This window comes from Aulonocara sp. 'chitande type north' Nkhata Bay, linkage group LG18, assembly GCF_057382095.1.
Source record: "Aulonocara sp. 'chitande type north' Nkhata Bay isolate Kocher_YH1m ecotype deep benthic linkage group LG18, A_spYH_male_GT1.1, whole genome shotgun sequence".
In the NCBI taxonomy this organism is placed as follows: Eukaryota; Metazoa; Chordata; class Actinopteri; order Cichliformes; family Cichlidae; genus Aulonocara; species Aulonocara sp. 'chitande type north' Nkhata Bay.
Genome location: NC_141361.1, coordinates 16,022,106 through 16,047,259, shown reverse-complemented (window position 1 = coordinate 16,047,259; position 25,154 = coordinate 16,022,106). Strand labels below are relative to the sequence as shown.

Below are 25,154 nucleotides of genomic sequence, written 5' to 3'. Positions count from 1 at the left end.
TAGACCCGTAAACAGCCAATGAACAAGAGAAAGCAGAGAGCCTGGTTGAAACCATAGAAACGGAAAAGAAGTTTACTGTCGCGATTGCTAGTACGCCATCCTCGGGAAGCATCGAAGATCATTTAAAGAGATATATATTATTAAGTAAAGGTAAAAATATAGTATGACGTGGTTTAGATATGTACGCAGCTAAGTTTGGCTGATTTACATTTACCTTGCTGTTGCGATACTGCTTCGCTATCCCGGAATTTTGTAAAGATAAGTTAGCTGAAAAGCTAATGCTAACCAGCGTCAGTTGAGTGGAAATGTTCAAAGCTAAAATACTCTTTGTTGGTCCCAATGAGGTGAGTAAATTCTCATTTGACTGTACACCGGTTGCTATTTTACCTTTCAGATTCCAGCAGGTAGCGAAAAGCGTCAACAGTGAAATTTGCCTTGGCTAATATTACCAGAGAAAGCACTGGACTTAAGTATTCATACCCTTCACCGTTACATTTACGCTCCGAGTTTATTTGTCACTGCTCAACAAAGTAATGTATAAATTCAGTCGTAACGAAGGGAAAAGGAGTGATAAGTACTATGCAAAAGTCTCGAGCCACCCCTCATGTTTTTGTTTATATTTTGATAGGTAAATGGGTGCAGAGATTTATTGAAAAATGTGCAAACATAGATTGAAACACAGTATATTAAATTAAAAACTGAGTTTGTAACATTATAACAAGTTTGGAAGTCGATATTTGGTATGATCAACTTTCAACGAAAGTCGGAACTCTTTGAGACACGCTTTCGTGTAATTTCTTTAAGTACCCTCAGGAATATTTCTCTACGGTTTTTGAAGGACATTCAAAACCATCCTTTAGATGGTGGCCGACTTTTTTCTGTTCTGTTGAGAACTGGGCTCTGGGGAGCCCAATAAATGCCTGGTTGTGTTCAAAATGCGTGCTTTTCAGTTGTACTATTTGTGTGTGCATTTGCTGCATGGGCAATATGTTTGGGACTTCCAATAGTGTTAACATACTACACAGGTCATGAACAAGATTTTTTTTTAAATTTCCTTGTAAGTGGGCTAAAGCAGTTAATTAAAAGTAGTCTAACATAAATATAAGTGCTGTAATTTGATTATTTTAATAAACCATGTAACTTGGATGGATTCGATGCTGGCGTGACCACAGTGCATCCATCCATCCATCCATCCATCCATTCTCTTCCACTTACCCTTATCAAGGTCACGGAGGGGTCTGGAACCTATCCCAACTGCTACAGGGCCGGGTACACCCTGCCAGTCTGTAACAGGGGTTCAACCAGAACCATGGGACCAAAATTATATGTTTGTAACAGGCTACTAATAACAAAGTGCCTAGAGATACAATTTAAGACAGGTCTGTTGCTGAGTTGTCTGTTCTGTGTAGACACAACACTGGTTTATCCCTTGAGTTAAAAGGTGAAAAGGCAGACAAAACTTTGAAAGAGCTTCAGAAAGCCTGGAGAACTATTGCTCGAGACCAGTTTTAAAAAATTCTGGCTCCTTGGAAGAACGACAAAAAGTAGCTCAAGACTTTTGCACAATATTAAAAAATAAATAAATATCAAAACTTACTGTACTTGTTTATATTAATTGAGGGGTGTGTATTGGTTTTAATGTGCTCATACATACAAGAATGCTTATTTTGTGCCACCAAGGAAATGATGGAGGTTGGTACTGGATGAGGAAGTCAGGAGTAGGGTGAGGGTGATGGAAGACATGCACGAGGACAGGTTGAGTTTAGAGACTAAGTTGGTGAGGCAAGGATGATATGTTTTGGACATGCACAGAGGATGCTAATAATGAAGCTACAAGGCATGAGAAAATAAGGAAGACCACTGAAGAGGTTCATGGATGTGGTGAAGGAGGACACAAAAAGGGCTGAGGTGGCTGATGCGGCAACCCCTAAAGGGAGCAGGTGAAAGGAGAAGAAGGGACATATTCCACTTTTTACTTTTTTATGTAATACTGGTAGTTAACTTTAAAGTTAATATTTACTTAAAAACATGAGAGTGCAAACCTCCACAAGGCAGTTCACTCATGAATAACTTGAGCTTGCAGCTCATTCTCTTTCTCTTGACTGTACTTATTTTAAAGATATAATGCATTTTTGGGTCAAGGTGAAAGAAAGGCAGATATGAAATGTGACATGATATTTGGATGCAAACTAGTGTGCATCCAAAGTGTGATATTGTGGTCAGAGGTCAAACGTGACATTTCAGATCTTTGTATGGTACATTCTATATGTTGAAAATGCACAGAATACTTACAAGAATCACTGTTTCTAAGTTCTAACACTTTTTTGTCAATTTTCAACCAGTAAATCATTAAGTTGACCCCAAAGACCTGTTGGATACAAGTCAAATTTTAATAGCTTGTAAACATGGCCCCACTCTACACCCCTACAAAGTTTTACCAGAATTCATTCAAAACTTTTCAAACTATCGTGCTTACAGACAGAAAGAATGTCATGCATGCAAATGCTACCAAAAACACGACTTCCTTGCCGGAGGTAACAATTCCCGTCTGTCAGGCTGGGTAATGTGCTACTATTTTGCCATCGTACTTAAAGCCATCTGCTTTTCTGTTTTTCAGAGTGGGAAAACCGTTCTTGCAAATTTTCTCTCAGACACAACAGAAAATGTGGGCGGTGAATACAGACCTACTCAAGGAGTCAGGTACAAATCCTATGTGAGCTTTACTGCTTTCAACATTAAGCCACTCCGAGTGTCACTTTAGTGTAAAAATCAGTCATCGCAATGACAAGATTGAACCAATATCATAGCCTTCCTTGACAGATATCAGTCTTTGTGTGTAAAAATACAAAGTGCAGCTACTTTCTGTTGTTTCAAGGATACTGGAATTTGAATCACAGCCTGAGGGCAGCAGTGACAAGTCGTGTGAGGTTGAACTTTGGGACTGTTCAGGGGATTTCAAGTAAGTGGAGGCATAGATGTTATCCTTACCTTTATGTGACAATTAAGAGAAGTGTTGTTACTTACGATGTAATATGATGGTAGTAAAATGTATTTTCATACAGATTTGAGTCATGCTGGCCTGCAATCATGAAGGACTCCAGCGGTGTGGTGATCATTTTTAACCCTGATGTTCCAAGTCACCTCAAAGAAATAGAGACGTGGCATTCGATGTTCATCTCCTCTCAAGATCTGCAGGACAGCCAGTGTCTGCTCATAGCTCACCACAAGCCTGGCAGTGGAGTGGAAGACAGACGGCTGCCTTTAGGTAACTTGTGCTGCAGTCCTCTGAGAGTCATGAGAATCATTATCTCTGGGCTAATGCAGTCACATTTTCTTGTGCAGCGTCACATCTAAGCAGACTGCTGCTCATTCACTCCAACCTAGAAGAAGAGCCAGAGGATGTAAGGCAAGCTTTCTGCAGATACCTGGGAAACGTCGTGAACGCGATGTCGGAGAGTCGAGAGCGAGAGGAGATGTCCATCATTACGTAGCAGTAGCATCTATAAAATATGCGGCCTGAATTAAGATGTGTTTTGTTGCCATCTGCAGTACTACCACATTTTCACTCTAAATTATACATGTATGCAAACTTTAATATTCTCTACAATAGGTGTAGAACATATTCAGCGTTGGTTTCTTGCATTTTGTAAATCTTTTATGAATAAAATATGACCCAGTACTCTCTTGAAATTAATACTCGAGACACAAAATCTACTCCTGTATACAAACATCTGTTTATTTGGAAGAATTTGGTGCAGGCTGTTGAGAATGTAATGACTGGAAAAGCAAGAGGAGGAAGAAAAGTTCATTTTTCAGACATCATATCCAACAATGCCTCCTTTGCCAATGCACTCTCCGATGTAGAACCACATCAGCACCTCAGTGGTCACCAGTCCATTCCTTATGGCATCCTGCAAGGAAACAACAAGTTGTCACTCAAGAAAACTCCTTAAATGTTTCTAGAATAACACACTCAGTAACAGTCCCTGCACGAGGCCTGATAATGTAACACAAAGAGGGTTTTGTAAGTAATTGTTGACATTTTATTCAGCTGGTGTTACTGCACTTGTGATGGTGTGTTTACCTATTTTTACTTTAACACGTTCTGTAAAGGTTTGTGTTTGTGAGAGACCCACAATGTTTACGTTGAGACAGTGAAACAGACTTTGTAAAGGATAGTAATAACTATCACATGTGCTTTAATAAAGATGTTAGTCAGTTAGTGTTTTAAGTTTTCCAACTCAAAAGCACAATATCCACTGAGTGACCAATGTATCAAGGGTCAATGTTGGGCCATGAAATTAAAAAAAAAAAAAAAAAGTCCCACCTCACCATCACAGATTTGCATGAAAAGGGCAAAGTTAATGGGGATTTCAGGTCCCTACAGTGAGATATTACATTTTATTTTAAAAGAATAATAGATGAAGGTAGGGTTTTTAAAAACCTAATATATTGTTTTTCCCAATTACATAAACTACTTAAATTGCCCTCAAATGTTACGGCAATATCTCGTGCCATGGCTATATGAATATGGACTCTCACAAGTGTAGCTAAAGTTAGCATAGAAGGATGCTTAAAGTCCCTAAAATAGGTGCGAGGTGTTTGATGAACTCATCTGGAATGACCCTCAAGCAAAATTCACAACCTACTGGTAAATATTCAAAATAGGTACTTTCTGGTGCCCAATATAAAATCGAATCACTCAGGGCCCTGAACTCCCACAGCAACATGGAAGCACACATCTGTCAAACTATTTGTTCATTACAAATTACAGGCTGGCCATTCCTTCAAGGTCTACTTTCTGTGCAGCCAAGTTAATCTAAAAGGTCAACAGAGGTTAATCGACTCAGTTCAAACTTACTTTCACTGTAGTTTGTCCCAGGCGTCCCGTCTGATAGCTCCTGATCAGACCTTTTACAGCTTCTATGGCTTTGGGGATCTCAGCTGGGCTCGGTGGGACCAGCTCCACTCGGGCGTAGTGCCAGAAGGTCGCTAACCGGGGTTTGGAGTATGTAAGAGCGGCTGAAAGTCACACACAGACCACGTCAGCCAAGGAGCAGTAAAGCCAGCAAAGCCAAACGCAACACGGTTATTTCGCCTCTCATGAAACACTTTATAAAGTACAAATACAAATTCACAAACTTATAAAGATTTGCTGCAGGGTTTGATGTTTTGACGCCAGAGGTCACAGTGCAACTGCTACAAACTGTAAGCAACGCGACATTGCCCCTGCTACACGATTCATGGTAAGTACCTCACTTTTTGTTCTAGTATAAAAAGAAGCGTGAGAAGACTTACCGCCGACTAATGCGGGAACTTTATTCACAACTTTCTTAACTGCCTGCGCCATGATGAGGACTTCCCAGGAGGTCACCAGAAGAAGAAAGCAATCTTCCGGGTCGTCGATTTTCAAAATAAAATGAGATGTGCACGTTGGCAAGTTAGTTAAATATTTGTGGAAGCTTGTTTCAGCCACTAACAAAAATATATATATTTTGCCATCCATAAGTGAAAAATTTCGGTTAATATCTGAAAAAAAAAACTTGACTTAATAACGCAAAAATATATCTTATTTTCTCAGAAGTTGGAAAAAGAAAGAAAAAACGGCCCCTATAAATCAAAATTTGGGGTAAATTTTGGGGAGCTCAGATTTTGAAGTGACTCAGTAACAACTCTAAGTTTCCAGTCGGTAACCTGAGGATTTGACTTCAATTCAGCTTAGTTTCAGGTTTTCCAGGGTGAGTTTCCTTGTTTGAAGTTAGTTTTTACTTATATTTTTAGTTTAAGCAGCCTGCCATTTTTATTAGTTCCAGGGAGCATGTTTCTTGGGTTTTTTCCCTTTTAATTGTCAGGCTATTGTTTGGAGCACATTATGAGGGGAAATATTTAGGAAAGTCCAAACAGGTATTACAATACAAGCACAAGACTTTGTGAGGGCAGTTGACCTCAGAAACTCTCCTAATTGGCAAGGTCGTCAGGTTGTGCTGCTGATTTTTTTATTTTTTTTAACCAAACTGACAAAGCATAAAATCATGGACAGTTCCTCTATGTTTGGTTTGATTTAGTTTTGTAATTCACCAAATTCTTATTCAATTCTTATTGTCTTAAAAAACTGCTAAAAGCCTTTTACGCTTGCATTTGGTTAACTCTTTTTTTATACTCTGGTATTTTCTTTTGAAGCACTTTGTGATGTTTATCTTGAAAGGTGGTATAGAGATAAAAATGTGCTTACCTTTTTTAAAATTATTTTTACATCAAATAACTGAAAGGTTTTATCCCACTATGAAAAAGACAAAACTTGTACCTTGTACAGTAGTCCGTGCGTGTGGGTGTAAATTTCTTTTTCTTTTTTTTAGTATTACAGGCATGACTGAATCATTACTCACTATCCTCTGACTCACCCGACAGGCCACATTAAACAAAACAACTGGAGCTGCACCAAAGTACAAACAAGAAAGGAGGCCAGAGCTGCATTTCCCAGGTAAACGCCCAACACCCGGTACTATTTGTTTAATTCACTGTTATATAGCTTTAGCCAAATCACTGCATGCGTTCACACGCAAGAACATAAATGATTTGTAGAGCTGGAAGAATTTCTCACATTTGAGATGGCCGTAAAGCTAATTGAAAAGTTCAGTGATGACTTTCTGCAGGTTTCTCATCCCATTTTCTGCAATTCAAAAAGTGGATATACATGCGGTCAATTTGGCAGGAACTTCAACTAGATTTTTAAACAGCAAATCACTAGAGGGTGCTCTCTAATATCTTATAACCCCTGAAAGGCTTTAGGGAGAAAAGCACACCTTGTTAAAGTCTTTTGCACGTATGTTCTTATATTTTGATGTTGTCAAATGGTTCTCAAATGATGGTGGGCCCATCCCCTACAAACTTGTGTTTCCCAGCCAAACACAGTTACAACCCCCAGTGTTTTATTTTGAAAGTAGCTAAAACTACCAATGCAAAACACCAAACTTGTCATCTCAGATTACAGGGAAATATAATCGAAGTAAAACAGGTTTCAGAAAGCAGAAAGAATTTTCCATTTCACGTTAACACTTTAGATTACATTCACTGTAAGTCTGACAGCTCCTCAATATATTTATGAACAAGCAAAGGAAGGTTGCAAACAGGCATGCAATGGCGTGGAAAAACATTGAACTCTGAGGCTATTTTAGAGTAACTTTGGGTATAATGGGAAACTGTGGAAAAAGTGTAATTTACTTTAATGCACAACTCAAACTGCTTCCTGAGTAAGATATTTTTAAAAAATGTTTCCTTGATGACCTTCAAGATTTAGATGAGAGAAATGCCTTCTTAAGTAAAGCTTGGTCTATAGTTGCTGACTGAGAACACCCTCTTTATTCTGATTTAGAACCAGTTCCCTCTCAATGACAGCATAGGATGCCTCTGGTTGATAAAAAATAAATAATTTAAAATAAAGGGAGGGAAATAAGGGATCATTTGTGTTTTTATTTATTTATACACTCCAACCTTCACACAGCTTGGCTCTTTCTCCCTGTTTCCACTCATTACGCTTACTTCCTGGCATCTTAGTAAAGGCAGAAGCTTTAATTTTCTAACGTAACTCTTTGCAAGAAATCAAATGTATGAACTTTCCTCATTGAGAATATCAGCATTAGTAAAAGACCAAAAAACTAAACGAATAACGTGAATAAATAAATAATGTAAGGAGGGGACATGTGCTCCGGATATGACTAAGAGCATAGAAGAGTGAGGTGTTCTACACAGTGATCCAGAAGGATACTTGCTGTGAGTCATAGAAATAGATGGTGACAGACAGAAAGACAAAGGCAGATGTGTACAGAAGCTGCAGTGACGACGTAAATCTTGCCTTTCATGGTATAAAATGGCCCATACATGTAGTTGAGATTAAAACGAATGACATCACTTCCTTTGTTTTGGCTGTTGGCACGAATGCGCATTTGGAGATAGATCAGCAGTGCAGGCAGTAATCAGTCGTAGCCCTGCAGGCTACGAAGACAGATAGGGACCTCATCCAGTTCTGTGTGCTGGTCTGCAGGGAAGTGTGCTGCTGATTGCCAGCACTGAGGTGATGAAGTCATTTGTTTTAATCCCATATGCAGCTACATTTTTTTTAGTCCTTAAAATTAGCATCTTTATCCTAATCATTCTTTTTCTCCCCTTCTTTGCTACCTGTTAGCATTTCCTCTCGCCGTCTGGTCCTCTTTAGAGTTTCCGCTGTTGATAATCCATCAGAAACAGTGCAGTTCACAACTTGCAGAAAATTTGATGTCAGATGAATTCTAATTAGATTTTGCTTTCCTCCCAACTTGCAGATTTTATCTGTGACAATCTGTGCTCAAGCTCCAAAAGAAGATTATTGTGTGTGTATATTTACAAAATGGATAAAGCAATAAAAACTGAAAATGAGGAAAAGCGAAAAAAGTCAGATGAAGGTGATAGTTGGAACAATCGTATCAGGTGTTAGACGAACTGTGCTTGGCACATCTGTTATAATATAATTCCCAGAGTTGGTCCATCAGTGAAAGAATATGAATGAATCAGTTTGAGTCTGGTTTCCACCACAAGCCTGAGAGCTGCTATACCCACCGTTTTTATGATGAAATGGCTCTAATTGATTTGCATTTTTATTTATTTATTTTTTTGTTCTCTCTCACAGTGTTGTTTCAGCCAATGCACGTAGCTGTTTTCAAGAAAAATCCCCTGATAAGCCCTCTGTGCACTAATCAGAACACACAAAACTAGCAAGATCAAAAGTCAAATATCTAACGATGATATGGGGAATTTTAGACTTAAATATATCCGGTGATCAGAAACTTAAAGTATATTTGTGATCTACATGTTTACCACCAAGTTTGCTTTATGAACCTGGTGGCATATAATCTGTTGGTGCTCCTAATGATCACAAAATTCAACGAGATCCTGAACACAATTTATTCCCCTTTATGCAGCTAATCGTCTTTTACCTGAGAGCCACCAGCTGAAACAGATAGGTGATAAAAAACATCAGCAAACAGCAGATCGCCCATGCTAATGTCAGCAAATGAACTGTGTTCTGTAACAACACTGTGACATTGTGAACTCTTGCTGGAGTCTAGTAGCGTAAAGGGACCAATTATAGCACAACTCCCTGCACCTCGCTCGGCTTGGATAGTGGAGCGCATTAACAGCAGTACTGTGATCATTATACCAAACCACAGAGGTATTGAGAGTTATGAACCTCTCCACATAGGTCTTGATTCACAGATTGATCTTTTTTTTTTCTCAGTCTCTGGGAAGCTCAGCTGTGCACAAGGACCTCACAGTTAAGTCATTCCTCTTTCATGCTGAAGAGTTCCAGGTGATGTGATGGTTTGGTGAAGACAGTTGTAATTATATATTTAATCCCACCCACACCCCATCAGAGGGACAGAGATTCTGGTAAGACAGTAAGGAGACAGATGAGACTGCAAATGAGTCTGAAAAATAGGCTGATGGATCAGTGGGGGACGGCGGTTTGTTATGTGGAGGAGACTTGCTTAAAGGTGGCAAATAAGCTTCACAGTTCTTAACTTGCAAGCTCGCTTTAATAATGAAACACATTGTTTGGGAGATGTATTCATATCCTTGCAGCAAAGCATTTGTGCAGTGTAACAAGTAAATGGTAGCTTTATGTGTTTTGGCTCTCTTGCATCAAGAATTGTGCTTTTAAATAAAGACAGGAGGGAGACAAGAAAATAAGAAATGCATCAACAGACTATTTGGATCTTCTGAGAGTTTTGATCAAGAAAATACAGCTTTGTAAATATAAACTATACCTCTGTGCGGCAGTCATGAGCCACCCCTCATTTCTTTATATGTTGCTTCCAAGGAACCAGACTTTGTTGTCATTTTAAAAAGTGGTCTAGAGCAATAGTTCTCCAAGCTTTCTGGGGGTCTTTCTTTTTATTTGGACACTGGCTGCTGTTTCTATCAATCACTCAAGCATAAAAACTGCCTAACTCAAGAGGTGGAGCAATGTTGTGTCTACACATAACACACAACTTAATAAAGAACCAATTTAAATTTTTGTATTTAGGCACTTTGTTGCGAGCAGTCTGTTGCGAAAAAAAAGAGAGTTCCCATTTCTATTGTTGAAATTGACAAAAAATGAAAATAACACAATTTGAGAGGCATCTCAAATTAAAACCGTATGTTTGTGTCAACAAGATTCTTCCTGAAAGATATACGAGCTGATAACTTGTATATTTTGGTATAGTGTGCAGTGTGTCCTCAAACAGTTATGAACAAGAAATGTGCCATCAGATGTTGATCCTCCATGCAACACCATGTAGATAGCTTAATATTTCATCATGACAATGATCTCAAACACACAGTGGAACACTGCTGGTCTCTGATTGTGTGCACATAATAAATTACATAGCACATGCACACTCTTCTGTCACCATATTTGAAGAGTTTGGAAACACTTTCTCTTTCTAGTCTTGGGCCAACATTGTAAATCAAATGCACCCTATGATGAAATTATTTTATATTAATCTGTCAGCATTACAATAAAATGCGAAAAACATGAATGTCCTCGCATGAGAAAATAATAAAATAAAATAAATCACTGATGATGAGACCCGAGAGACCAAACTTCCAGTCTTTCTTATCCAGATCTGAAGGTGAGGCAACATGCATGTGTCACAACTTTTAAGATTCGGCTACTTGCAAACATTATACATTATTCTAAAATTTAAATTAAAGAGAGATTGTTTTAAAACAGAGGGGAAGAACCGAGATGCATTACAGAACACAGATGTAGGGACAGGACTTCCTGGTAGTGATCTACAAGTAGCAGCAGAGCTGGAAGCATTGCAGGCAAGCTCAAAGAGATGAGCTTGAAGAGAAGATCAGCAAGATTAAATTAAGGTAGATCTATTTTTTTATTTGTAATTGTTTCAATGTGACACATGTAGTGCTTGGGTTTGTGCTGCCTTCTCTGCTACTAATACTAGGTCATAGAAACTGTGGGCCCCGAAATATGCAGTTGCTTGTAGATGCTTTCACCCTCTTTAAAAAAAAAAAAGACTTATTCTTTGGTAATAACTGCTTCAGATCACAAAATAAGTGCGTTTTGTGCAAACACGGCATTTGGGAATTGATACCGTGACTCTGGTTCAGTCACTCCCTCTGTGGTCCCATGCCAGTAAGCTATGAATTATGAGTATCTGTTTCTCTTTTATGGCTCTCCATATATGCTTAAGCATGATGTCGTGGCGTCTGTCTGCTTGCTTATTTATGTTGTCAACTGTGCAGTATGTGCGCTGCTATTAATGGTGATTTTTTTTTTCTTTTTACTTTTGACTACTGCAATAATGTGTTTTCATGCTGCTGATTGATGCTGGTGAAATATAATTTCTCACGTTGGGTATTTTGCCTGTGATAGTTTCGCAGTACATATTTCTCTTTGTGGTGGCGACCAGGCCTGCTGTCGAGGGTAAAGCATGACGGGCTCAGTTTTTAGCAATGCTGGCTCATAGCAAGAGGGTGCTGGATTCAAACTCAGGCAGGGTGTCTTGATTGACTATGGGGATGTTCCTAATAGTAAACTCCCTGAAGTCAATAACAATGACTCCATCAGATAATCCACTTTCAGCTTGTAGGTATTTTCACCGTCATTAGAAATGAGGACAATGATTGAACTTAGCTGTGGAGCTCAAGGTGCAGATGGGGAAACTGTCATAGGTAAACAGTATGCGGAGCTTTGAGCTCAACACACAGCGCTGTGGGATAGCTGTGTTTGGATGAGAGTGCAGGAGGTGTGCTTTCGAACTCTGTGTTGCGGTTGACTCGTCACCAAGTCCATGTTCTGTGAACATAATGGTTCAACTTTCTGACCACTTTGTAAACAATGACTATATTTGTTAAAATCCCAAGTTTTAAACTCCTCCTCACTTAATTACACCGGCATACATCTTATCATGTTCCCTGTCAATCTGTTGGACACACCAAGGAGTCTAAATAACACCACCCTTTTGGCCTGGTAGGCCTTTAACCTCCTTACAACCAGACTGAGAACAAAACACTCTGCTTAACCTTATAACTGATTAAGAGATTTCCTCACTTTAATGTATGGCTGTGTTACACAAAATCTCTGTATTGTTAATTTTAAAGAAATGGAAATGCTAAGATGGTGGATGTATTAGTGAGGTAAGCTGATTTTATCCTAATGTACTGAAACTTTCAGTAGCATGACGGCACTGTGGTTTGCTTTGTTCCTTAATTGTAATTTCTTTCTTCTTATTTGAATGCGTAGAAAAAAATCATCCATCCAACCATCTATTAATTCACCCATCCAACCTCCAACTGTTAAATCTACCTATTCATCGTCACAATAAAGCTTTTGGTAAAAAATCTACAAATATACGAAGAGTAACATCCTCCAAGGTTTCTCTAAGAATATCTAAGTGGGTTGTAGATATTAAGGTTAGATACAGGGTGAGGTTTGCATCATGACTGTATGCAGTGTAAATCTTCATGTGGGTCGGAATAATTGTGTCACGGGTGACTTTTTGGCTTTAAAAAAGGTTTTTCTATTTTGTGAACTTAGTCTCATCCTTCAGTCTCAGGAAAGATGGTAGCGTGAACCGCTGTGACTCAGCTTGAGCAGTTTGGAGACAAAGTTAAAGACACAAGACTGAGATGGTTTGGGCATGTACAAAAGAGGGCGAGTGGATATACTGGCGAAAGGATTTTGAAGATGGGGATGCCAGGTAGGAGGAAAAGAGGAAGACCACAGAGGAGGTTCAGAGATGTAGTGAAAGACATGCTGAAGGCGACCTCTAAAGAGAACAGCTGAAAAAAGAAGCTTTAAGTATTGTAATATAATACTAATAATACCAATAATATAATATTGTTATCAAAACACAATAAAACAAAAGTTTCTCCAATCTGCAGAACTCCAACAAGATTGACGGTAATTTGAATGAGTCTGTGTTCCAGCAACTCAAAGAGACGTTTTCTTTTGATTCATCTTTTGACCACTTTGCTCAAAACGTAGATCAATGGAGTGAAAGCTTCTGTGTAGAGAGTACAAATGGTTACAGTAGTTACCAGCTTTCCTACTTCTATCCTGATGGCTTTCCTGGTTGAAATTCTACTTTTTGCATGTTTCCTTTTTCCTTTTTATTATATCATTATATAATAAATAAGTACATTTACTAAATTAAAAATGAAATAAGCATAAGTACATAAAATGGCTGGCTAATGTTGTACAGATCCTCTGTTGTGTTGCCAAAGCAGCTCTGACCGATGAGCATAGGGACTTGACTTTTGGGAGTGTCTTGCTGGATCAGGATTTTCCAGGAGCATCAGCACCAGATGATGAAAGTTGGGGAATTTGGAATTAATGTAGCCGATCTGTTCTTGCACTGCAGTGGAGAGAGCCATTGCCATAGGAGTCTGCAAGATTGCGTCTTTCTATGTCAGAGTAGCATTTAGATGATGCCAGGATCCTAGATCTCCCTGCAAGACGCTGCATTGTAATGAAATACTCAGTGTTCTTCATGACACCAGTCAGTGGTTTTAATCATATGGCTGATCCGTAATTCTACCACCAAGTAATTGTATGTTCAGTTTCCAGCTTCACACAAGACTTTCACATCTATACTGTGGAAGTTGGACAGAGTGGTATGTTAAAGTTGATTTTGTCTCACAGCCTGTATCATAACCAGCTTCAGATGTGTGCTGAGACGGAACAATTTCAACATTCACACTGACAACCTTTATCTGTTGGAGTAAACATCTTTTCTTCCCCTGTCAGTATAAACCATTTTCGTTCCACGCCGCCACCGCAGTAATGTCAGTGGAGCTTAAATCTGCTTGTATAGCAGTTACGTGCACACACTGTTTTGACGATAGAAGCTAAACATGAACTTTAATTCAAAGATGCAGACTCTAACAAGTAAACATCCACAGGTCAAAGCAGATTTCAGCTAACAGAGCGAGAAAGCGAAACTTCACATACACAAACACAGGTCAGAGATTCTGTCTCTGTAAAGTCTACATTTCACACTGGAGCCAGTTAAGGAACCTTAAATTTCCTCAGCCAACATTTTATTTTCCTCATTTCTCTTCTTGTCTGACTCACAAGATAAAGTATTTAAAAATGTGCAAAACACACAGAACTGCTTTTTTCTTAAATCTGATTAATTTCAAAGGATCTATTTTAAGTTTCTCCATTCTCACACAATAAACTGAAGGCCTCCGTCTTGTGACAGATGATTTAGTTAACGATTTCGATCTAAATGGAAAGACTGCTTCAGGATAGCCCGTGTCTCCCAAACTTTCTCCGGATTCCAATTTGTTAAATCTAAAAACAGCATGTTATATGTTTCCTTTCTATTTGTGGCCTCACATGTGAAATAGCTTTTGAAAGGCAGGATTAAAGTGTCCAGCCTGATGGTGTATGAGACGATTTTAATTACTGAAATGTGAGCCCTCGTTCTGGGTTTGGGGTTTGGGGCTGTCACAAACAAGCGTGACACACACTTTCAGATGATTCATTTTCATATTGAACGCAGACGGTACAGAACATAAACGCACATTTACACACGCACACAGCTGTTGCTGTGGTTTCTCCCAGATAGGGAAGATGATCCATTGTCACGCAATCTTCAGTATAACGTTACAGCTGTGTTTTCTTTAACATAGAAGAAATACAGGAGGGCACACTGATGGTGCATTAGTTTTGTGACGCTGCAAAGTCAGAGCAAAAATTAGGCCTGATGTGTACATGACTAGTGTGAATGTTCTTCTTTTAGCGGTTTGAGCCTATGGGAGTGTGTACACCTGTGTAAAATTAAACATTATGTAAGAGTTTGTGTGGATAAGGTTGTGTATAAAAGTGCCTGTGTTAATGTGGGCTCTTGTGTGCAGATACAACAGGCCAGATGTCAAACAGAAACAGGTACCTGACTCATGGCTGCAGAATCCAGACAGTGGAAAAGAATGACGATGAGAAGCTAAAAATCCCTCATATCACCTCCTCTGTGTAACTTCGTACTTAAGGTACAACACCAGAAACGTCAGCACTTCAAAATATCCTTTTAGGCCCCAGCATAATGGTAAAATATCTTGTTCTAAGAAAAACAACAAAGTACAGGATTTAAGGGAAGGGAAGCAATCTCTAGCCGAGTTTTGCTCACCATCGCTGCACACACGGTGATTGATTTATAAATAATAAATCAAACAACCAGTGTTTTGGGGTTTTTTTTCAAAGCTACTTCGCTGTTCTGCTTTATTTCATGTTATTTCTCTAACTATTTGTTTAGAGAAAGAAAATACATGTTTACAGCAAGAAATTAAAGAACGTAGACATGATAGCAAAATATATGATATATTATATATTTCTTGTTTTTGCAAGTGCACGAACAAACTTTGGAAAACGCAGTCTGACAGTGAACTTGGGATTCACATTACTGTCATCAGTAATCTGGAGAAACTGTTGGAGAAGCGGCACTTTGTCACTGAGAGGCAGCAGCAGTCAAACAGTAGCACCTTTCTGGTGTTTACCACTTTTCAGAGTGCCAAGTTCACAGTAAAGCAATTGTTACACCAGAAAAAACTAATTTTAAGATAAGTTGCTGTAAATTCTGCATTAACTCACTCACCTGGATGCCAGTAATCTACAATAAGAGTAACTTTACTTTGAAAACCTCTTTTGGAGAAAAAAATTCTGCTGTAATTGAATTTACTTGTAAGTGCAATGACATAAATTTAGTGACATAAGATAAATTGTTGTAACTGGAATTCCCAGTATTTTCATGTAATTTGTATTTACAGTAAAGTTGCTGTATTTTTGATTTACAGTAGTTTGGTAAAGTTGAGCAACTTTTTGTAGAATCGCACGGGACTATTATGCTTGACATTTTTGTTTGTTTGTAGCGATGAGATGATGTAACATCCACTGATGCAAGCCGCCACTTTGATGTTGTTTTAACCAGTCATGCACTTCTCCCTTTTAGTAGCCTGATGCATTATGCTGCTGTCACTGCAGATAGGTTGAAAATACGACTGCATGATTGTGTTGGTTTTTTTACCACCATTTTATTGATACAGAACATACAGAGAAATAATGATATACAGAGGCTCAGAGGTTCACAGATTATACAGAGGGAAATGTTGCAACAATATAAAAATTTGACTTTCTCAAAAAAAACCCTAAAAGAAAAAACCTCTTTGCCTCCCATTTTGACCTCTTCTACAGCAGCGTTGAAGTGGAGGTTTCGTCTGAGTGACGACCTTCTTCAGGAGAATGCTGCAGCAGGTACTCGTGTCCAAACTGCTGGTATTAATGGTACACAGTGATAAGGCAGGTATATTGGGTCCCTTAATCTGAAAGTAATCCTTCATTTCTGGTTTCACAACTGGTCAGCAAGTAATTGTCAAACGTTTGCATGAAGGATTTACTTTGAAGGCGAATGTTCTCTGTTTCCTTTTCACAAGTAGTTGGCGAGCGCAGGCAAGCTGGCGTCTTCCATACAAACTACAGGTAACCATGGCAATCTGCTAGCAACCAGAGCCATCATGAGGAGGTTTTTCGGTGCAACACTGTATACCTCTTTGTGACCAGTTTCACCTAGCACTACCAGCAACCTCCTGTAATCACTTATAAACTAGTTAGGAAATTTCCCTGAAACCAGCAAAATGTGCTTATATCAAAAGTAACAACAGTATTACTTATTCTGCCAGACGCTCTGCCACAGCCTGACCTGGGTTTAATCTTTATTATCGCATTAGCTGTATTTAACAGGTTTAATAAAATAAGTAGAAAGTACTCTTTTACTTTTTTTGTGAGAAGGTTGTAATTTTTAAGGACTTCTTTGCTAATGTAGCCAACTTGCAACTGTCTGTTTCACAGATTTATGAGCGAAAAGGAGCTAATTGAAGGCAAGTCAAATAGTTGTTGAAATACACGGCTTGGCTTAAATCGCATCCAAAGGAATTTTCCTGGGACCTTAAGAAGTGTTGAATACAGCTGGAAAAACTCTGCTCCTGTGATGTTTTAGTAATACCAAACCAACAGAAGCAGATTTCCTCCATCACGAGCTTTACACTGCGAGAGTTAAATTAAGAGAGGATGTGTGGGTCTGTGCTTCCTCTGCTCTCATTAACAGATGATTGCACTCTGGCTTTTTCTTGGAGATTGGCCTTGATGAGCATTTGTGGGAAAAGTCTAATGGACCTTTAGAGGAGGAAAGAAAAAAAATCCCACAACTACTGTTGGAGGCAAGCCAGCTATAATGCTACATATGTAGTACAGTATATAGGAAACGCTAATTGAACATGTAGATTGCTGCCGTGTGCTGTTGTAATTAGACAGATGGTTCAGACTGCAGCTCGATGATTCGATGTTTCTAGAGGGCCTAACTCCGGTTCCTGCTGAACTGAGCCAGTGCTTGTTAATATCTAACTGTTATCAGCTCAGTAGGCACAGGAGATTGAGCCCAGGCACCCGCACCACCCTGCTTTCACCACAAGGGGAAGCAAACAACAGGTATACAGGTAAGGTAACATAAAAACAGACAGATAAAAAAAAAAAAAGAGGCTTTAAAAAGTCGATTTAAAGCAAAACCTCCTGAAGATTACAGAAGAATATTTCCTCGTGTGTATGTCTTATGTTATATCTTGTCATGTATTATTTGAAACTTGTGCCCCTACATCACTAAAAAGGACATTTAAAGGGCTCAGTAGAAGCCACATTTAGTTCTACAAACAGTATTAAAATTCATTGAACGCTTAGGATTTTAATAAGAAACAAATTTCCATGTAAGCTTTAGATAGCAAGGAAAAGACATAGAGTTAGGGACTATTTTTTATTGCTCAGTGAAATGTTTTTTGATTTTTGGTTCACAATCTCAGTCCTGAGTAAATTGAACTACTGAACTACAGACCGTGCCAAAAGTGATGTCACAACTGCTGCCGTGCACCACATTTTTAGCTCTGCACCTCTTGATTTCTGTACACTGAGGGCTGTGGGAGCAATGCAATTTCAAATTCCTGTGTCTGATCTGTACATATGGTACATTTAACTGAATTTGACTTGACTTTGATTTGGTTAGTCTTTACCACCATTTCAGTTATATATATTATTACAGCCTAAGATCAGAAAGTGAGGGGGGGGGGGGCAGTGGTGTGTCTGCAAGAGGGCATAGGGTGCCATGACTGCCCCCCACCAATGCCACAGAAGTAGAGTACTAATCTTACAAAGCCCAACATCATTGGATGAAAGGATGAATAGGACCAGTACAAGTGTACTGAGTACATTTAGTCTAGTACAGGTTTAACATGCGTGCACTTAATTGAGGTATTTCAATGTTATTCTGTTTTTGTTTTTTTCCACTATATTTGGTACCCTTTATTTTAAAGCTTTATTATTTTGCAGATAAATTGCATTCTCATAGATTATGTTACCAAGGTATATAAGTATTTAAAAGCTTATTATTTAAGTATTTAACAGCTTGAACATTAAAGATACATATAAACTTAAACGGGTGAATAATACATTATGGCTTTTCCCATTATAAATTCAATTTTCACTACCAATTTTATTTGGACTTGTCCGAGACCAGCACTGATGTTAAGCTTCTAAATCTATTGTTGAAAAGTACACTGTACATTAAAAGACATTAACATATTAAAATACATAAAAACGGAGTCGGATTGAAGACATATTTTATTATTCTTAACGACATTAACAACATTTTTCGAATTCCCGTAGCTCTTATTTTAAACCGTGTGGCGATTGGGTGAGCAAGAACGATAGAGATAGCTGCTGTAAACACAGGATAACCCCTATGAGAGTGCCGTGATGCTTCTACAGTGTTCGGCGCTGAGAAACATTTAAAAACCATCTCAAATCTCCAGATTTAAACAAAGAACAGTGTTAGTAGCACTGTGTAATCAACATACAAGTTCACAGAAGTGTTTACTTGAAACATGAATACACACATGCACGGACACACAGAGATACACACAAAATCAGTACCTTGCTTTCATGACCACCCAGACAGTAAATGAGCCCAGGGTTCACAATTACGCCGCTGCTTGTTTTCCCGATGGGACATTTCCTGTACTTCCTTCCTGTATGAGTAAGACTTACCCGTCCCTCCCTCCTGCCTACGTCTAACCCATCTTTCTTTTTTCATAAGCCTTATCTTTGTCCTCTCAGAGAGCGCACAAAAGACTGCTGCATAACATGCATAACAGATGGTATAATGTAGACAGCACGAGAAGAAGGGAAGTGCACTGCAGAAACCCTTTGAGTCGCTCCATCTGACAAACTGTAAAAGAGAAGCTTGTTATTTTCATGTTAATGGTTTGGTAGGAAATCACTGTGCTCTCTGCTACAGCAGGTCAGTTACACAACCAATACAGGATGTGCCTCATGCACCCTCAAGCACTCTCAGCAGTGAGAGCAGGACGTTAAACGCCCAAAATCAATTATATATTGAATTATACATCATATAATGCTAGCAGAACATAATCTTTAAAAAAAAAAAAAAACAACCAATCAAACAAACCCTTGATTACTTGTTGATATCTTACATCTGTTACGGCAGAGGGAGCAAAGAGCCGGAAAGGTTTGAGAGGAGCGGAACTTAGCCACTGTGAACACAGGACTTCACTGAACTGTTCACGGAGCGAGCTAAGTCCTTCACCTCCACCAAACTAATGCTGAAGCCGTCTGGAGGACACTGCATCTACATTTTGTAATGCAGGGCCCGAGCAAGAATACACATGGATCACTTTTTAAGGGAAACGTTTAACATTTCTGGAGCTCTGAATATGACTTTAAGATCTAGATAGTGAATGCTAAGCTCTCGCAAGCAGCTGTTTAGCTTAGCAGCTAGCCTTGCTTTGTCCAAAGACAAATTCTCATAACTTTGTAACTGACACATACAAATGAACACATGAAAAACAGCAAAGTATAAAAAACTTATTGTTCAATAATTAATTAAATTAGTTAGGGGCCAAATGTTAGCCTGGGCCATATATACCATTGACCACAAAACGTTTTTTTCTCTTGCACTTTAATAAGCTTTATAGGCGCTCTTATGTTGGTTTTTACCTCTAAAATGAACCAGACTAACCATGCTTTCACCTTAGCTAACTGTGCTAACCCTAACCACAACCTACACTTTGGGAGAATAGGTAGCAAACTGTTCTTTTCGATGACAAACTGAAAAAAAGGCCGAATCACAAATATCCACTGAGATTATCTCAAATTTAGCACTAAATTTGGTTTAGAACATTTTTTGTATGGATTACTTTACACAGTTTAACAGCATCTTAGCAAATGGGACCTTTAAAACATAAGATTGATTCATTTTTTTCGAACCGAGAGGATGCGTCAAAGTATTTAGAGCAGCGGGCTGTGCTAACGTTGATGTTGCCAAGCAGCCGTCAGGCGTTGGAGACGTGGGTTTCAGCTGTAGCTGGTTGGAAATCCCTGGCAATGTGATTTACATTACATCACAACCAAATCACTCTGCCAGGAATCCCTCCAGCAAAACCAACCATTCAGTATCCTGTTTGTGAAGACAGAAGCTGAGGAGGGAGACGGTACAATTTAAAAAAAAAAAGAAAAAAAAAAGATGTAAGTCATGGTGGAGAAGAGAAGGTTGCAGGTGAGGCCAGAGAGAAAAAGGAAAAAAGGGCACAGACTGCAGGTGTCTATCTGAGTACACATCAGCACGGCAGAGTAGATTTACCCCTTCATCACTATGTCATTATGGGACACACTTTTAAATGGTAACACATGCACACCCACATGTTATGCTTGTGTTGCGTGGTGTGTGGGGGGGTCAATAGAGTTTTCTTTCACTGACGCACCTGGACAAACAGATCTGCATTTTAAATCTATAGGCTCCGGGTTATTGTAGGAACTCGCACAGGTGGGTCACGGAGTGTGTGCGAGTGTGTTTGGAGCTGAGCAGGACTGTGCTGATTATATTGCTACGCTCTCACATACAGCAATCACCCAAGCCTACAGAATAGCCACAGTATGCTTCTGGCATACATTGCATGTTACAAATGATAAACACTGGATTTCTGTTAGGTTTGGAGTATGCAGGATGAGAACAGCAAGCCCTCGAGAGTGAAGAAAAGGACTTGGCTTTGATTAGGGCTAGCTACACGACTATGAAAAGACTGGAAACAAACAGCAGGAACACAACACACTATGAAAGTGACAGGCATACAGCTCGTATACAGGCATACGAACACAGAGTAATCATTTTTCCATAAAACATAGTCAATTCCAAAATAAAACAGTATCTGCTCATTTGCCACACCAGACGAGATGTTTCACCCATGAAAGTATTTTATTTTGAAACGTGTCATTTCCATTTCTATGACAATGGCCCGTTTTAGTTATTGTAGCCTTTGTGAATCGTTAAAGCTTGTCTCTCTGTGATTGAAACATCCCAGATAAGGTGTCTGTCAACATGCTGACGTTTTAAACCATCATTATTCTCCTTTAATGACATTATTACTTTACCATAAATACTTTTTACATGAGCACTCAGTAGTCATTCTACATTGCTATATACTTTGTATCTTTATTATCTCATTACTCAGTATTTTGGCGACAGACCACACCCATAAGAAAAATCCATAATATGTGTTGTGCAACTTTGCCTTTAGGTTCTCTCTTACAATGCGATCGTTTGCTTTTGACTGACAAGATTGTCTCTATTGTCAAGATTGATCTGTCTCTACAAATGTCCTGCAACATATGCAATTAGGCAACTTTTCTCTGAAACATGAAAAACTTTCCTGGTGGCCTGTATTCTTGATTAAGTATTAAAATTAAAATAAGAGCCTTTTCTCCAGGTACCGGAGAACATGAGAAGGCAGAAAATGTGACCTGACTACTGGGAAAACTGCTTCCTGATTTTGCATCCAAGAAACAGGAGTAAATGGGGCGCATGTGGCTGGCTTTTCCAAATATTTATCTCAACACAGTGTTTGATAGAAGAGGAAATATGAATAACCAACCCAGAGTAAACAACAGCCTTCCTGTCTGTTCGACACTGATATTCTCAGTTAAATGTTTCTGCGCCTGCTAGCCATAACTTCTGGAACTGTTAATACAAACGTGTTAAAAAAATGAGTTTTCTTTTAAAATGTGTAGAGCCCGGATGTGTGTGAACGCAGCTATAACACACCAGAATGAGCACATTGACCTACAAGTTCGAAAAATCTTTTAAGTGCTAAAGCTGATGCAATCAATATTTCTATATTTTGAGTGGATTAAAATACAATAGTTGCTCAATGTGGCAATGTTTTACAACAATTTGTATCAACTAATTGTGTGCAATTGCCATCAATTTTCAGCCAAAAGTTAAATGAATACATGAAAAATACCAAAAAAGGGGTCTAAAAACTCCTGTATAGCAATTTAATCACTAGCAGTTACTATTTTCCATGCAACACACAGGCTCCATGGTGTCAAAGTCAAAACCCCTGTTTCAGTTCTAGGAGGAGACACAAACTCGACCTCGGGGGGGTCACAAGCCTGGATAAATGAGAGCGTTGTATCAGGAAGGCATCTGTGCCAAATCAAAACATGTGGATGCATCTGTTGTGGTGACCCCTTGGGAAATAAGAGGACAGCATTTAGCTGCCTCAGCAGTTGATGGCGACCAAAACAGAGCTAACAGGGGCTGCTTGGCAAATAATTGCTAAGGCTGCATGGACGACCAAAGGTGACCAGAGATCATAAAGCGGGAATCAAGTGACTTCAAGTGACTACACGAAGCTGGTGGACATTGAAGACGTGAACCTGAGATTACAGTGAATAAGGTGACCTGGTAGTAAATACGTTAGAGGGTTTCCTAGGCAACCGGCACATGAAATGTCCACAAGCGACCAGCTTTTCACTGAGGTGATAATACGTCACTGCTGTCCTAAAGCTTTTTTTCTAGTTGTTTAATTGCTTTATGTTTGTGCTAATAGTTGTCTTATTTTGGGTCTCTACTCTGTCTCAAACGTTTGCGTCTCCTGTTGTGTTTGTCTGGATTCACAGCTCGCTGACAGTAACAGCCCAGAGCTAGTCTGTTCCTGGGCTCAGCTTTGACAGTCAGTCGCGGTAACTCGATAGCTTGGTGCTGTCTGCCTTTCTCCATCCACATTTCCATCTCCCTCACACGCTCTCCAGCTGTCAGACACCAGCCTATAGATGTATATATCCAGACAGTGAGGTGCCCTCATGCAGAGCCGCTGAATTAATGATGGCAGGAGTGACAAACCCACACATAGGGGCTGTTAGACGAGACCCTATGTGAGGGTTTTATCAGATTTTGTTTGGGAGCACCAAATTAGCAGAAACTGACACTGCTAAAGTTAGACACAGGATGTGGAGCATTAAAAAAAAGAAGGAAAGATTAAAATTAACCCTGATTTGTACTTCAAAGGGGTTCATCACATGTCTCCAAAGACAAACTCACATGACAACATGGAAACAGAGTCTAACATTTCAACCAGCATAAAACTTGTCCACTCCTTGCCTGTGGCTGCCCCTGGGCTATGGGTGTTTGACAGCTAAATGAGCAACAATTGGCCTGGCCGAGCTCCAGACCGCCTGAGCTACTCAATAACAGTTGGAGGAACGTAGATGACTAATGCCCTCCACTCAGACTTCACACTCCTTTTTTTTTGTTCTTTCCCATTTTCCACACTTCAATCTTTCACAACTGAGCAGCGACTGGCAAATGCTGCTCATTGCAACACGTTTGACTGTTTGTTTCTAAATGAAAATCACAGAAGATGTGACGATAAATGAATGAGGTTAACAGTTACGTGCAGGTCTTCACTGTATGTATATAATACTGAGAGGTGCTCCTGATTTTTGACCAATCAAGAGTGGAAATGGCGTCACGGATTGAAGGAAGACATCTCGTGACAATTAAAATCACTTTTTGAGCCGCTGCACTAAACGTTTTTCTTTCCACTTAGAGTGCTCATAATAGCACAGTGCTTGCAGCCAGGCTCGAAGCTCATCTGCTGTGCTGCCTTTGCAGAACTGAAGCGCTATATCCACGAGTGCCGGCATGTTCTTTAGAATGACAGGAATAAAGTTTGCAGAAAATTGCTTTTTCTCACCCTCCTTTTATCTGGTGGAAAAGTATGCTTGAAAAACAGAGTGCTGCTATGGCTATGCTGACAGCGCATCAATTTCCTGGCTGCCACCTCAATCTGGGGATGCATTAACCAAACACTCAACACATAGCTGGACCTCATATATGGGAGCCCTCGCTGACTGCTCAACAATTTCTGCTCCTCTCACCTTACCTTCGCTCTCTGGAGAGCTACTAGCCAGAGCCGTTCCTCTTGTGATTACCCCGTGACTTTAACAGCCTCAGCTGTGCTGTATTTTGGCTAGACACGTTTTTTCTGGGAGCAGGCCAAGGGCACACATGATTGGTTGGGGTCTGTCTGAGGCTTGTGCATGGTTGATTTATCCCAGTTTGACCTGAAGCGTTCAGTATCCCACACCAAAGAAAAAAATAACAGCACCTGCCGGACACTTAGATCATCAGTTTCTGGCACTTTAGTCATAATGTTCAAAGGTTCAAAGTCATTCACTTGTCAACATCTTAAGGTATCTTAATTCCAGTGCCACAAGTGCCCATGTGGACAAAGTGGGCACTGCGTTTTTTGCAAATCTATAGGAGGGGTTTCCTGAGCCTGCAGTGCAGTTGGCTTTATGCTCGTGATGGCGCGAAGAGAGGCGGGCAGGAAGAGGGATAGAGTGGCAGAACAGAAAGGGAGGCTGAGACAGAAAAGAGGAAAGTCAGACTGAGGAGACATGACGTGTGTGTAGACAGCAAGAACTTTAACAAGACTAAATAGCTTCAGAGATTGAGGGGTTTAACTTCAGATGTCCTTTAGCTGCCTTTTCACAGCAGATTTGTGCTGTTGCACTTGTAATACTCAGAGCCAGGAGCCCACACACAGCACAGAGTGGGTTTTTTTTTTTGGTTAAAATAACCTAAAGTAGTGTTGTTTGGAGCGATATTTTATGTATTATATAGAGAGAAGGTCAGATTGAACTCTGGGTTTAAAGGCTCTCTTATATGACATTCAGTGGTTCCACTTTATGTTTGCTTGACATTTTCATA

At 39.5% G+C, this 25,154-nt stretch overlaps 2 protein-coding genes and 1 long non-coding RNA gene across 3 annotated transcripts in view; 2 read left to right on the top strand and 1 right to left on the bottom strand.

Moving 5' to 3' along the window:
* Window positions 1–25: 25 nt before the first annotated feature.
* On the top strand, window positions 26–3,679 carry ift22 (intraflagellar transport 22 homolog (Chlamydomonas)). The gene is made up of 5 exons (XM_086271341.1): window positions 26–344; window positions 2,618–2,700; window positions 2,876–2,959; window positions 3,063–3,265; window positions 3,343–3,679. Exons 1-5 carry the CDS (start codon window positions 306–308, stop codon window positions 3,489–3,491), a joined length of 558 nt encoding a protein of 185 aa, XP_086127467.1. The 5' UTR covers window positions 26–305; the 3' UTR covers window positions 3,492–3,679.
* Window positions 3,680–3,715: 36 nt separating this feature from the next.
* LOC147308256 (ATP synthase F(0) complex subunit g, mitochondrial-like) lies at window positions 3,716–5,391 on the bottom strand. Its single transcript, XM_086271342.1, has 3 exons — window positions 5,299–5,391; window positions 4,862–5,022; window positions 3,716–3,911 (listed from the first exon to the last, which is right to left on the bottom strand). Exons 1-3 carry the CDS (start codon window positions 5,348–5,350, stop codon window positions 3,813–3,815), a joined length of 312 nt encoding a protein of 103 aa, XP_086127468.1. The 5' UTR covers window positions 5,351–5,391; the 3' UTR covers window positions 3,716–3,812.
* A 238-nt stretch (window positions 5,392–5,629) lies between these two features.
* LOC147308255 (uncharacterized) overlaps window positions 5,630–25,154 on the top strand; it is a 44,213-nt gene continuing 24,688 nt past the window's right edge. The window contains exons 1-2 of the long non-coding RNA XR_015125987.1: window positions 5,630–5,738; window positions 6,409–6,481. This is a non-coding gene — a long non-coding RNA (uncharacterized LOC147308255). The remainder of the gene's footprint in view (window positions 5,739–6,408; window positions 6,482–25,154) is intronic.

Coding starts and splice junctions, on each gene's coding strand:
- ift22 (XM_086271341.1), top strand. CDS start 306: ATGTTCAAAGCTAAAATACTCTTTGTTGGTCCCAATGAG. Junction 345..2,617: donor TCTTTGTTGGTCCCAATGAG/GTGAGTAAATTC, acceptor TCTGTTTTTCAG/AGTGGGAAAACCGTTCTTGC. Junction 2,960..3,062: donor GACTGTTCAGGGGATTTCAA/GTAAGTGGAGGC, acceptor ATTTTCATACAG/ATTTGAGTCATGCTGGCCTG.
- LOC147308256 (XM_086271342.1), bottom strand. CDS start 5,350: ATGGCGCAGGCAGTTAAGAAAGTTGTGAATAAAGTTCCCGCATTAGTC. Junction 5,023..5,298: donor AGTTCCCGCATTAGTCGGCG/GTAAGTCTTCTC, acceptor TGTGACTTTCAG/CCGCTCTTACATACTCCAAA. Junction 3,912..4,861: donor TGGGACAAACTACAGTGAAA/GTAAGTTTGAAC, acceptor GTTTCCTTGCAG/GATGCCATAAGGAATGGACT.